We start from the raw sequence: 13,375 nt of genomic DNA on the forward strand, positions 1-13,375 counted from the left end.
CAGTCCCCGCCCGGCTTTTACAAGCATTGGGCAGTACATTAACGTTGCAAAAGAATAACGTTGTCACCTTGCCGCCGCGTACCATTCCATTGGCAAAAGCACATTATAAAAGGTGCACTGTCCGCATTGTCAATCCCCGCCACGAGAACTGAATGGGGTCAAACCCCCGGGAACTTAGTCGACAAAATGTACTATATAGCTCCACCACAGCCGGAGGAACAGACACGACAGTACCAGTACGGTCTCTGCCAAGCCTGAACCAACCTGAGTACAATACTCGGGCTCTAGTCCTCAAAGATTCAAATTAAGTCAAATTAGATACCCCCGTGGTTGAGACTGCCTAGGTAGCACCACAGTGACACAACTGTAACAAATCGATTATTTGAGAGACAGCTCCACAATAGAAGCCCTCTAGCGGCCATACCCTTAACATCAAATCACCGCCATCTGCGACGCCACAATGTTAAATGTCGCCATCTGCGACATATTTAACATTCATATTAATATTCATATTCATATTTAACATTGTGGCGACTACAGCGGCTATTAATGTACCACCATTTCATATTTAAAATGCATCTTCTCGCGCATACTTTAAGGAAGACGAAGCGTTCTCAGCCGAAAGGCGTTTTTGTTTTGGAACCAGTAATGATTGTATGGTGGTTAGAATCAGGTGAGATGAGTGCTTAGAACAAAGCTATCTATGGTGTAGACACATCGGACCTACATCAGGAGTTAATGACTCCTTGTCTTTCTTCTATACACCTTCACAGACAAATTTATATGTTAGACTGGTGACTGAACCGGTTGTGTCACCATTTTTGTGCAATATACCAGGGCATTTTGCAGCGGCATAACGTTAGCTTCAATATCGCTGCTTTTACCTTAAATACTCCCCAGTATGTCGATATGTTGCCTTGACTTGCGATATCACCCGTTCTTTCTCTCATCGAGCACGTATGAGCGAAAAGCCAGCGTCATCCACAACCAATACGGAACGTTGCATAATTGACTGAGTAAGTGCATCAGGCGAGGAATTCCAAACCATAAAATGATATACGGCATCTGCAAGATATAATGTATGCACATTTGCATGCATTCAACATTGTGGCGACTACAGCGGTTATTAATGTACCGCCATTTCATATATGAAATGCTTCTTCTCGCGCACATTTTACTGTGACTTCGAAACATTAATCAAATAAAATGTTACCTAAATGGTTTGCCTATGTTTCAGTCCTCTAGACGGATTTCTTCTTGGAGTTGGGATTTCATTTTCCATTAGCGTAACTCCATCTCTGGGAATCAATCAAAATAACTTCAAGCATACTTTAAACAGCATTTAATCTACCCTGGGTGCAGTTTTTCTCAATATTATTTATCTCACTGCATTTCAAGAAGGAGTACTAGATGAAAATTATCAAACAGGCATGTCATCCTCGGATGGATTATCATTCGAGGTTTGCGTTTTGGGGTCTCATCAGCATCTAATCATTGAGAAGACTAACAAGGATTATCAAGTCAAACCCATCTTTAGTCCTATATTATACTTCTAATGGAAAACGGTACCTTTAAGTTTTCGTAAAAGCACAGAAGCACAAATTTCTATGTGACACGTTAAATGTTTTTCAGTGAATTAACTTGAACCCATTTATGATGTTTCTTAACTTTTTCAAGCGCTGTCGAATAGCGTACACTCAGTTTCTCTTTTAGATCCTTTAGAGTTTGACAAGAGTGAAACTTCATTAGCATACCAGTTCGTTATTGCCAATGGTGTTGTTGAATTTCCATACTTCTCACTTTCAGGTATCCTGTTGGTGGATCTAAATATCTCTAATAATCGCTATGTGGTTCATTCATGTACGATGTCAGCTCCAAATGTCTATTGAAATCTCCAAAATCTGTCATCGTGTTGTAGTAGTCAAGCTGAATCCGTAAAATAAGGTACCCATTTTTGCCTCATTTTCAACATTTGTCCGTCGGATCATAATCATCCAAGAACTCAAATGGTACCATTAGCACATGTAAGATGTAAGATTAATGTACTATATACAGGTATAATGTAGAACACATTCGTTTCAGTTTAGAACGAAATTTAAATGAAATAACTCTGAATACATCTTTTGTACAAAATTCATCGTTTGCTAATGGCATCATGAAAACTGCACTCATATGGTTTTTGCATGCAGACGATACATTTTTTAAAAAACTATGTGAAGTCCTTTAAACAGCGAAAACTGGATTAATCTACTTTTTAATGTAAATAACCATCTCTTAGAACTTGATTTCGGAGTCAGACTATTTTGCCAAAATTTACAGCTAATAATCAGTTTATGCTTCAAATAAATATTTTAATTTGATTACAAACAATAAATTGCTGCAATTCATATAGCTTCGTAATCACTGTTACTCGCATTTGAAATTTAAACTGAAATAATGTATTTAATAACATACTGTTATTTACAATTTTTAAAACAAAAACGGATCAAAGCAACTATTGTATTAAAATAACTTCAGTATATTTCACCACCATGTTTGTTTACTTTGGTGATGCATTCGAAAGCTTGTTTAGAACAACTTATTCTAACTTGGTGTATACATTTGTATATTTATAAAAACAAATAAATAAATAACTTACTAGTAAGCCGACTTCCTTCCGTCACAAAGCATAATGCTACCAGGAAAGCTGCTACAACCGTTAACGTTCCCTGCAGAGAAAGAAAAATAGTTTTAGTAAAATGCAGATAAAGGAATTTTATTGATTATTTTCAGTTCAAAAAACTTTCGAATTGAGAAAAGAAAATTACATGCATAATCGATATTTTCAGGAATAATTTTCTTCAGCGACATGAAATACAATTACATTTTTTTTTTTCAAGACGATCTTAGGAATGCGAAGAACAATTTTATGCAAATGAAATACTGATGCCTCTCACAAAGTATTTAAAAATATTCCCCTCCAAAACCGAAAGAATTTTATTTATTTATTTATTTACTTTAATTTAAGTATGTGAATAGCTCCTAGATGAAAATATAAATTTTAACAAAACATATGGGTTCTTATTTTATTTATTTACTGAATTTCAATTAAAAATATTCCAGAAAGCAATTTCGTATCGCTCTAAAATTGTTCTGTAACTGCTTTAGAATTCAGAGAAGAAAAGCTAATCAATATATCAGCTGTTTAAGGAATATCTTAAAAAAATATTTAACTTACGTCTCAGCTACATTTAGAATTAATTTTTTGTGTAACAAATAGCCTGAAATTAGATTTTATGGAAGATTAATAAACGGAAAATAATTAAATTCAACAAATTCATTCATTTCTTATGAAATTTCAAATTCACAGTAAAAATACATCAAAAGTGTAATTTTAGAATTTAACTGAAGCACAAAATGGTAAATAAAATTAGCCACGGTTATTCATTTTATTTTTTTAATTCGTAAAAACAAAACCTTTGGGAAAACTTATTTCTAACATTTAGAAGTTTTAATGTTAATTAAAAAAACAATCTTAGCCAGTTCCTATGTAATATATTCCACAGCATAATAGAATTATGATAAAAATGTTTCCTAGTAATAACTATTCTGAATTTGAAGCGAAAATATAAGGATAATCTACCGGCGTAAAAATTACTTTTATAAAAATAATGAGTTTTATTCGGAAAATTGAATACTTCGTATATAAGATTTTAGTTTATTTTAATCCGCAACACAAAATCTATAGTAAGTATTCGAAATCTCTTCACTAATATGAAAAGTATATGGACAAATGAAAAACGCAGTGAACAAGTGAAAAGTGAATACCAAACTCAACGATTACAAAGCAAGCAATAGTAACAATGTACGAAACAGAAACACATTTTATCTCCAGCGCGTCAGACTGTCTATCGGAAATTCTGAAGATATACTGCTTGTAAATATTTTTAGCCCAAAGGGATATTAGCTCAAATGCTCTCGAAACATAGATGTATGCGTAAATGAAAAAAAGCCCTTTTTGGGCGTATAATAATATCTGAAAGCTTTCGGACTTATTTATTTATTTATTATTTTGCCCAAGCGTTATTTATTTTATTCAATTAATTTTAGCTTTCGAATTATTAGAACAAGAAATTTCAATTTCAAACTTGGACGGGGCTACAAAATGCCTATAACATTCGGTCAAATCGCAACCAAGCACTGGCATTCCAATGAATTTGAGGTAAACAAACGAGCAGGCCTCTTCAGTAAGTCGTAACATGCGCTACTTCCGAGCCATTTTGTCGACGTGGTCTAAGGTAAAGACTTAATACGAAACCAAAGCCTCTTAAAAGCTAAAAGCATCTTGATATGAAAGAATGGTTGAAAAATTGAGATTAAGTAGAACTGCGTAAAACTGTGAGATTATATATACCTAGCCTCACGCAAATATTTTTAGCCCAAAGGTCGTCAGCCCAGAAATTTTTAGCCCAATTGCGTTTTGGCATTTTGTGTCGATTCACTTTTCGCGTTGATTCACTTTTCAAACTGTTGCCACCAACTATCAAAGCCCTGTATTATATTTAAAGAAATTAAATAATGAAGAATCTACGTAAATGTATGTATGTTTCTTGCATTGGCATAAAACAACGGTACCTAGAGCCATCCAATTTTGAATAACGTAATTCTCCAACGAGTACGGGCATCTGGAAGCCATAATTTGGAATTTGTTTTATTATCTACGTCATATTTTTTCAGGCATTAAAGAATTTTTGATTAAGAAATCGAACAATTTCAAAGCGAGAAATGGCAACACCGTACTAAGAAATAACATTTTTATTTCCAGCGCGCGAGACTGTGTGTCGGAAATTCTAAAGATACGCTCATTTTAAAATTAATTTGCGTTACTGCTGTCGAAGTGAATTTTATGGTTTAAGTGCTAAGAACATGATATTTAATAAATAAAGGTAACACATAAAACGTTAAAAATACGCCCTTTTGGACGTAATGTAAAACCTGTAAGCTTTCAGATTATTTTCATTTATTTTTTGTAACCAATAAATTAATGAATTCATAGAATTTTGAACATTAGTGAGGTTTCTAATATTCTCTTCAATTTTTGATGTTGGTTTACTGTGAACAGAGATCAAAAACGCACTGAAACTATTATCATGTAGTATCATGGAAGACAACGTCAAAAAGTAAAGAAGATAGTAACTAAAGATTCACGTAAAGAACGCCTTCCTTGAGCGGATTACATTCGTTATTTAGACACCACTGTATGTATAATATGATTTATTAATTAAAAAATTAATAAAAAATTATTCTGGTTCACCGAATTATGAATAAGTGCTGTGTATGCAGTTAATAATCACAAACGTAATAATGATTCGAAAAGGATTACGTAAAATTTCTGCAGTATCGGGACACAAGCAATAAGCAATCGTGCAGCTAAGTTTGGAGAGACAGTTTAAATTACGATTATTATCTTCACCTTTTCCTTTTTCCTTGCGATTTTACGGATTTCAAATCCTAATTTTCGTAAACTGAGTATGACCTCATTACTAACATAGTAGATGCAAAGCAATTATTCAACTGAATCTAATTTCGTTCTTGAACTAAATCGATCACTTGTGAGATAGGTCCCGTGACCAGTAAACATAATGATCACGTGATTAGTTATGGAACGATTAAGCAGGACGAAAATTCATCTTTCTAACTACTGAACTTAGGTATATTTACCTTCGCGTGATTATTATAATGACAAGTGGTTTCAAAAGGGAAACATTCATTCACAGAATTCATGAAATTTACGTATGGTTTTGTTAGGCAATTGTTAAAATTTTTATGCAAGATTTAATTAAAGTCTAGATTCTGGATTTATACGATGTTACGCTACTTCTTTAAGGACTATTAATTTCGTTTTGGCATTTTGCTTCGATTCACGATAAGCGTTGTTTCATTTTTCAAACAGTTGCCACCAAATATTATCGCCCTATATTATATTTAAAGAAATTAAATAATGAAGAATCATCTGCATAAATGTATGTATGTTTCTCGCATTGTGAAAAAACAACGGTACCTAAAGCCATCAAAATTTGAATAACGTAATCGTCCATAGAATATGAGCATATGGAAGCCCTAATTTGAATTTGAACTTTGTTTTATTATTGATTTCATATTTTGTTAAACTTCAACGAATTTTTTATTAACAAATTCAACGATTTTAAAGCGAGCAATGGCAACAGTGTATTGGAAAAAATACATTTTTACACTCGTGCGAGGCTCTGTATCGGAAATTCTAAAGATATTCTTATTTTAAAATTATTTTGAGATATTGTTGTTGAACTGAATTTTATAAGTGCGAAGAACATGATATTTAATAAATAAAGATAACACACAAAATGTTTTAAAAAAAACCGTCCCTTTAGATGCAATTTTAAATCTGAAACCTTTCAGATTTTTAATTTTTATAGAAAATAACATGGAACAATAGAAATATATAAATATTCTTTATGAAAATTTGAAAGCATTTGCGAGAAAAGAAATATAAAAATATGAAAGGTTTCCGATTTTAAATTACGTCCAAAGGGGCGTTTTTTTAACATTTTGTCTGTTACCTTTATTTATTAAATATCACGTTCTTCGCACATAAACGATAAAATTCAGCTCAGGAGCAGTATCGCAAAATAGTTTTCAATTGAGCATATCTTCAGAATTTCCGATACAGAATCTCGCGCGCTGGATATAAAAATGTTTTTTCTATACAACGTTGCCATTGCCTGCTTTGAAATCCTCGAGTTTGTTAATCAAAAAATTCGTTAAAGTTTTACAAAATATGAAATCGATAATAAAACGAATTCCAAATTTCAGATTAGGGCTTCCACATGCCCATATTCGCAGTAGGATTACATCATTCAAAATTCGATGGCTCTGTGTACCGTTGTTTTATCACAATGCAAGAAATATACATACATTTATGCAGATTTTTCATTATTTAATTTCTTCATATATAATTCAGGACTCTAATATTTGGTGGTAACAGTTTGAAAGGTGACAGTTTATAATGATTCAACGTAAAATCGCAAAAACGAAAAGAATAGTCCTTCAGGGAAAAAGCCCCTTTGGACTAAAACCTTGGACTGCAAAATACATTCAAGTTCTATCATGATAACGTGCATCAGATATGCAGCCCTAAATGTTAGCTTTTGGTTACGATACAGCTGTCTTGAAGTTTCCGAAGCCTTTTTTTTAATTATTCATTCTTGTTGCTATTATTCATCCTTTTATAAGAATATTCAATACAACAAGTTCTAGGAATTCAATAAATTTCAGAGAATTAGGACTCTTGAAGAAGAAAAACATCAGATGGCTGTAGAATTTATATGCATCTAAAATTTTTGAAATGTACTTTGCCAGTAAAAAAACATTTAGAGCATTTTAATCTATGCTCTTTTTAAGTAGAAACATTGATAAAACAGTTAATGTTTAATTGTTCTGTAGATAAATGACTTCATAAATGACTAATCATGCGGCAAAATCATCACCGGTAGTCCCAATCAGTTACGCTAAGTACCCCCTCCTTTCCCCCAAAAAAGATAAAATGTAAAAATTAAGAAGTTAATCATAATAAGAAAAATGCGTTACTTCGAAACAAGGTACATTAAAAAAAAATATGTTATCCTTCTTAAAGAACACTTTTGTATTGTGAAAGTTGCATTTTTTTCTAACGCTTATTAAAATGTTAATTACCATGTCACGTATATATGTGTCTGAGATGGCAATTAACATATATATGTCTGACACTGCCTATATCTTTAGAAGTCGGCCGGATATACATGACTTACACCTTCAGTGTCAACCAAAGCCACGTTATCCAAGCATGAGAAGCAATTTTATAACGGAAAAAAAGACGAAAAGATCGCTGGTAAATAATTAAATTTTGTGCAAGTTTTACCGCCTGGATTTTACACTGATTATTTTGCGAAAACTTCTGCGGTCGAGGATTTAGATCTTAATATTTTAAAAAAAACAAATTAAGGGGAAAAACTTCTGAAATGTTTCAGGTTTTAAATTACTTCCAAAGGGGCGTTTTTATAACATTTTATGTTTTACCTTTATTTATTAAATATCATGTTCTTTGCACTTAAACCATAAAATTTAGTTCAATAGCAATGTCGCAAAATAATTTTAAAATGAGTGTATCTTTAGAATTTCCGATACACAGTTCGACGCGCTGAAGATGAAAAGGTCCCCCCCCCCGTAGAGTGTTGCCATTGCTCGCTCTTAAATGGTTGAGTTTGTTACTCAAAAATTCGTTAAAGTTTTACAAAATATGAAATAGATAATAAAACAAATTCCAAATTTCAAATTTGGGATTTCAGATGCTCATATTCGCAGTAGGATTACGTCATTCAAATTTGGATGGCTTTAGATACCATTGTTTTATCACAACGCGAGAAATATACATACATTTATGCAGATTTTTCATTTTTTAATTTCTTCAATTATAATGCAGGACTCTAACATTTTGTGGCAACAGTTTGAAAAGTGAACCGACATTTATAGGAGTCCGACGCAAAATGCCAAAACGAAAGTAACAGTCCTTCGAGACTCAAATCCCTTTGGTCTAATAACTACAATTTGTTCAACGGCTTTCTGCTTAAAGGCAGAAGTACTTCCGCGCAAGACGAAAATGGTTTCGTTAAGGGTTTGATTTGGTTTAATTTATTGCATTAGAGCAAAGCTTGCTGTCTAAGGAAAGGGATGCCTTCGTAGGAGATTTTCTCTAAGGAAAATTGGTTCGTGTCCACATTACACATGGGGTTTACCACGAAAAGGCCCATGCAGCCAGCCGTTCGCCTGAAATCGAACCCAAGTTGGAACTACCAGTGTTTAGCAATTTTACCGCTTGGCCGCTGATGGACCCAGATTTCGATATCTTTTATAAATGAAACCTCAAACATTTATTAAACTTTGAAATACAGTTTAAACGCAATGATACTAAAATGCGAAGAATGGCTCTTTGCCGCGCAACCGGGATAGCGGTTAGTGACTGACTGCCGTATTCGAATCTCGGAGAAAGCATAGATATTTGTAAATGTATAGTGTCTGTGTGGCATGGTGCACTCTAAATATGCGACGAGAAGTCCTCTCGAGAGGTTGGATGTGAGGGAAGAGATATAGAAGACCTTTGGAGTCGTTCCCCCCTATGGACGCTTTTTAACCAGGCTATCATCTACGGGGTGCTCAAAGCTCTGCTAACGACATGCGCATTTGACTCCTTGCCACGACTAATGTCGTGAGCTTGTGCTAGCCTTTGTCATAGAAGTGAGATCGGTAACGACAATAAAGGAATGATTCTTTCATCCTTTTGGATGACTTGCAGTTACTCGTACTATACCTTTGCCACAAACCATTAATATGATTGCAGTTAAGGTTGCGTTTTATTTTTCATTAATAGCCCTTTTACCTGGATTTGAACCCAGGTCAAACTACCAGTATTCAGCGACTTTACCGCTCGAAAAAAGTCACGAAACCTCACGTGTACCCAGCCCGTTCGCGGGGATTTAAAAGCGAATCGAACTATTATTGATCGGCGCTTTTACTCCTAGCCCGCTGGTAGATTTAACTAATAATGGTCTTTTATATTACATCATCGCTTATCTTTTTTTTTTTTTGATTACCTCTACATCTGACGCTTTAAAATACATTAATAAATAATTAGAAATTAATAAACATCATTAAGTTGTACATTTAATCCTTCTTCTTTTTTCCCCCTATGAGTTTAGATATTGAATTTATTAGATTACGGCAGAGCACGCAAAAGCTGCATGATTACGAGAACGAGGCCTTCGTGGAAAATTTTTCTAACGGGTGTTGAATCGCATACACTGGGAGAAATCCTTCTGTTTTAATGCAATAAATCATAATAACTTAAATTTTACTAATTTATAATTTCAGATTACCTGCGCAGCAATTTGTAGCTGCGCGTCAACGACACGGAACTTATAACTATGTTTATTGTTAGATGTAAAGCGGACATGCTGATAATGTTCCTACTGGAGTTGCAATTAGCATTAATTGTTTCGTAAATAAATTTATATTTTATTCAGTTGTAAATCACAAGCATGATGTAATACTAAAGGATTGTAATAATAAGACGCACGTACAAATAACACAAACGGTTTTCATTAAAACCTTTCTATCGAATAAATTGTTTCACATGGTAAGTTTTTATGTTCTTGATCTTTAATCATAGAATAGGCACGAAATATTGCGAGGTCAAGCATTTCGTGTCTTTTGTAAACCGTGATATCTTACGTCCATGACTTATTTTACAAGCAGTCTAAAGTTTATTGTCCATCGAAATGAATTCCAAGAAAGACGCTTTCATTTTTAAGCATTCCGAAACAAAAGCGTAAGTAGGGCAAGTAGAAGTTTTGTAAGAGCAAATTCTTCCGATATTTTTCTGCCGATTTCCGAGTTTTCTCAATGTTTCACGATTTCAAGTCCTTCACTACGATTATTATACCTGTCTTTGCTATGTTTTGTTTTATTTTTGAGTTACAATTCCCTTTGTATTCCAGATCTGAATCCAAATTCTTGTATTTAAAAATAAGTGCTTTCATTCTGGTGAACTCATTTTCAAAATCAATAAATCACTTTCTTTTTAAGATATTTATATATAAATGATTCAACATATTGGAGATTTGGGGAATACAGTTCTTTTCCATTGTTTTTTTCGCACTGAGTTCTACTTCTGCATATGTCATCGAACATTTATGGAAATTTAATTTAGAAAATGTGCATGCTGGGAAATATTCAATTACTAGCAAGGCGGAAGTTCCTTAGCAACTCCTCTCTTACCAGAGCGTGGGAAAATGAAATATTTGAAGCATTTTATCTTTTAAGAAAGAAGTCTTTATGAAAAAACGAGTTTCTAAAACGTATATACTCGTTTTATTGCTCTAAATGGCTTCTCCCTTAAGTATGAATTTTTTTATTTATCTCAATAAACATAATACACAAATCGTGTATAAAGCTTAGTTGATATAAAGGATTTTAGTAAATAATAGAAGCCATTTAATAATTAGAAGGTAGTATTTTAAACAAATTAGAAGGCAATATTTTAAATTACGTAAAAGTAATAAGCCGTGCCTTTTTTTATATTTTATGAATACAGAGATATGTTATAAAAATAAACTGTTTGTCGTACACTCTAAATACAAATAAACAAGTTACAGCAGCTTTCCAAAAGTATTTTTGATCAAAAATTGCAAACTGAACGGATAAATTCGGAAACTACTTGAAGAACTCACAAATTCATTCCGAAGGTGACTTCTAATATAATCTCAAAGTGACTACTAATGTAATCATCATATCTGACACAAGGTTTGACAGGTCATGGACTTTTCTTTCATATTTATTGAAACATAGAAACTTTAGATTTGGATTTCCACTTAGGTCAAAGTTGAATTGATAAAGCAAGCTATATGCCGGTGTGACAAATACAATGATCCAGATTACTGTGACTGGGAATTAAAGCAAGATTTTCATTTAGGAGAAAACTCCTGCAGATAGGATTTTCGAAAATAGTATACACATGCTGTGGCATAACCCTTCATGCGCAAAGAAAGTTCAAAGGGCTCATGAATTAGCCTCAGATTTATCCAATACAAATTATAATTAACTTTCGCTATGAAAAATCCACATACATTCCGTTATTAATATTGCTTACATTATGTAAAACTTGATAACGTTATTACATCTTGTTTCTGGCTAGAGGCTAATTCATATGTATCACATTCAATTCTGAACGTGACATGGTACAAATTATTCACATCTTCGTAAAAGACAGAAACTTCTCTCGCAACGCAAAGCTACTTCTGAATATAAATGCATACATACTGGAGTCCCTCAAGGATTTATACTTGGGCCAATCTTGTATTTATACTATTTGGCGGACCAGATACAATCCTAAAATGTTCGGCGATCTAGGCGACCAGTGCACATGGCATCCCAAATAAGCAGACATGCAAATAATTCAAAACGATGTATACCTTTTTAAGATTTCGCTCGTGAGAACAACTTAACTGGCACTCTTGTAAGATAAAATCTTAGGCGGCTGCCTATGTTGCCTATGGCTAAAGTCGATCCTGTTGCGAACTTTTATAAATCAGATTTACACTACAGATCAGAACTTGCGGCGACTCGATACGTGGTCAATCCGGCTCTCGCTGCAAAATCCGCAAAGGAAAATTATTATTAGCGAAGTTATATTAAAGAAATTCAAGATCCGTTATTAAAGAAAATTAAATATTTTTTTCGTGGTATGGCAACTGGTGAGTGATAATTAATGGTTAAAAATCTCAACTATTAATTATCCGGAAGAAAAAGCGTAAAATGCCAATTAAATATAACCTACTACTGTTCGAAGAAATTATTCCTCTAATCGATAAAGCTAAATATTTAGAATTATAATAAAAAACAAATTAATACTGTCTGACCATATTAATAATGTCTTTATCAAGGCTAGAAGAGTAATAAACTAGTATATGCTTTTAATACCTGACACGTATTCTTAACCTGACCTCGCCAAGAGAAGACAGCTATGTCTCACGTTCTGGACAACAGCCAAAAATTATACAATCGTCGAACTTGAAAATATTCACATGAAGTTCCTGCGCATTATCAGAAACGTGTGCTAATGTAAAGTCCTTTTTAACCGGCAGCAATAGAACCACGCCGATTCGGGATAAACAGTATTATATGTTTTTTTAGATAATTGAACATATATAGTGCGTCCGTAAAGTCATGGTCACTTTTGATCGGTGACAGGAAAGCAACAAAACAAGATAGAAATGTGAAACCTTCACTAAACAAAAGGAAAACTCTTCAAGTTTCCGTAGTATGATGTGCAAGCATGTGCGCTCACAGGTGATAACGCAACGCCGGGAATTGCGAAGCAGATCATCAATCCATCCACGCGCACGCCAGTCGAGATGTAGACGTAGAGAGGAAAGTTCAGTGTGATCTGCTGCTTGCCAAATTCGAATCAGTGACCAAAGCGCAACGTGAATATCGTTACGTGTACAACGAACCGTCACTATATAGGAATAACATTGGTGGGATAAGCAGTTAAAGGATACCGGCAGTTTGTTGGACAAACCCCGTTTTGGCAGCCCATCGGTCAGTGACGAGTCTGTAGAGGCTATATGGAAGAGTTAAACTGCACTGAATTGGTATGAAACTTCAAGAGGTTTTCTTTTGTTTGCTGAAGATTTCACATTTCTATCTTGTTTTGTTACTTTCCTGTGACCGATCAAAAGTGCACCGTGACTTTACGGACGCACTATATTTCCAGAAATTACTTGTTTATATTTTGCGATGCTATCTACAGAAATTGCAGCAAATG

General features: G+C 33.7%; 1 protein-coding gene across 1 annotated transcript in view; it reads right to left on the reverse strand.

Moving 5' to 3' along the window:
• The window catches only part of Cht7 (chitinase 7), a 190,658-nt gene that overhangs the window by 75,345 nt on the left and 101,938 nt on the right, over window positions 1-13,375 (reverse strand). The window contains exon 2 of the mRNA XM_035368167.2: window positions 2,639-2,708. Coding sequence (XP_035224058.1) covers window positions 2,639-2,708 — 70 coding nt within the window. The remainder of the gene's footprint in view (window positions 1-2,638; window positions 2,709-13,375) is intronic.

Source organism: Stegodyphus dumicola, chromosome 9 (assembly GCF_044657685.1).
Source record: "Stegodyphus dumicola isolate Sdum_Otavi_A_Nest chromosome 9, ASM4465768v1".
NCBI classification, from domain to species: Eukaryota; Metazoa; Arthropoda; class Arachnida; order Araneae; family Eresidae; genus Stegodyphus; species Stegodyphus dumicola.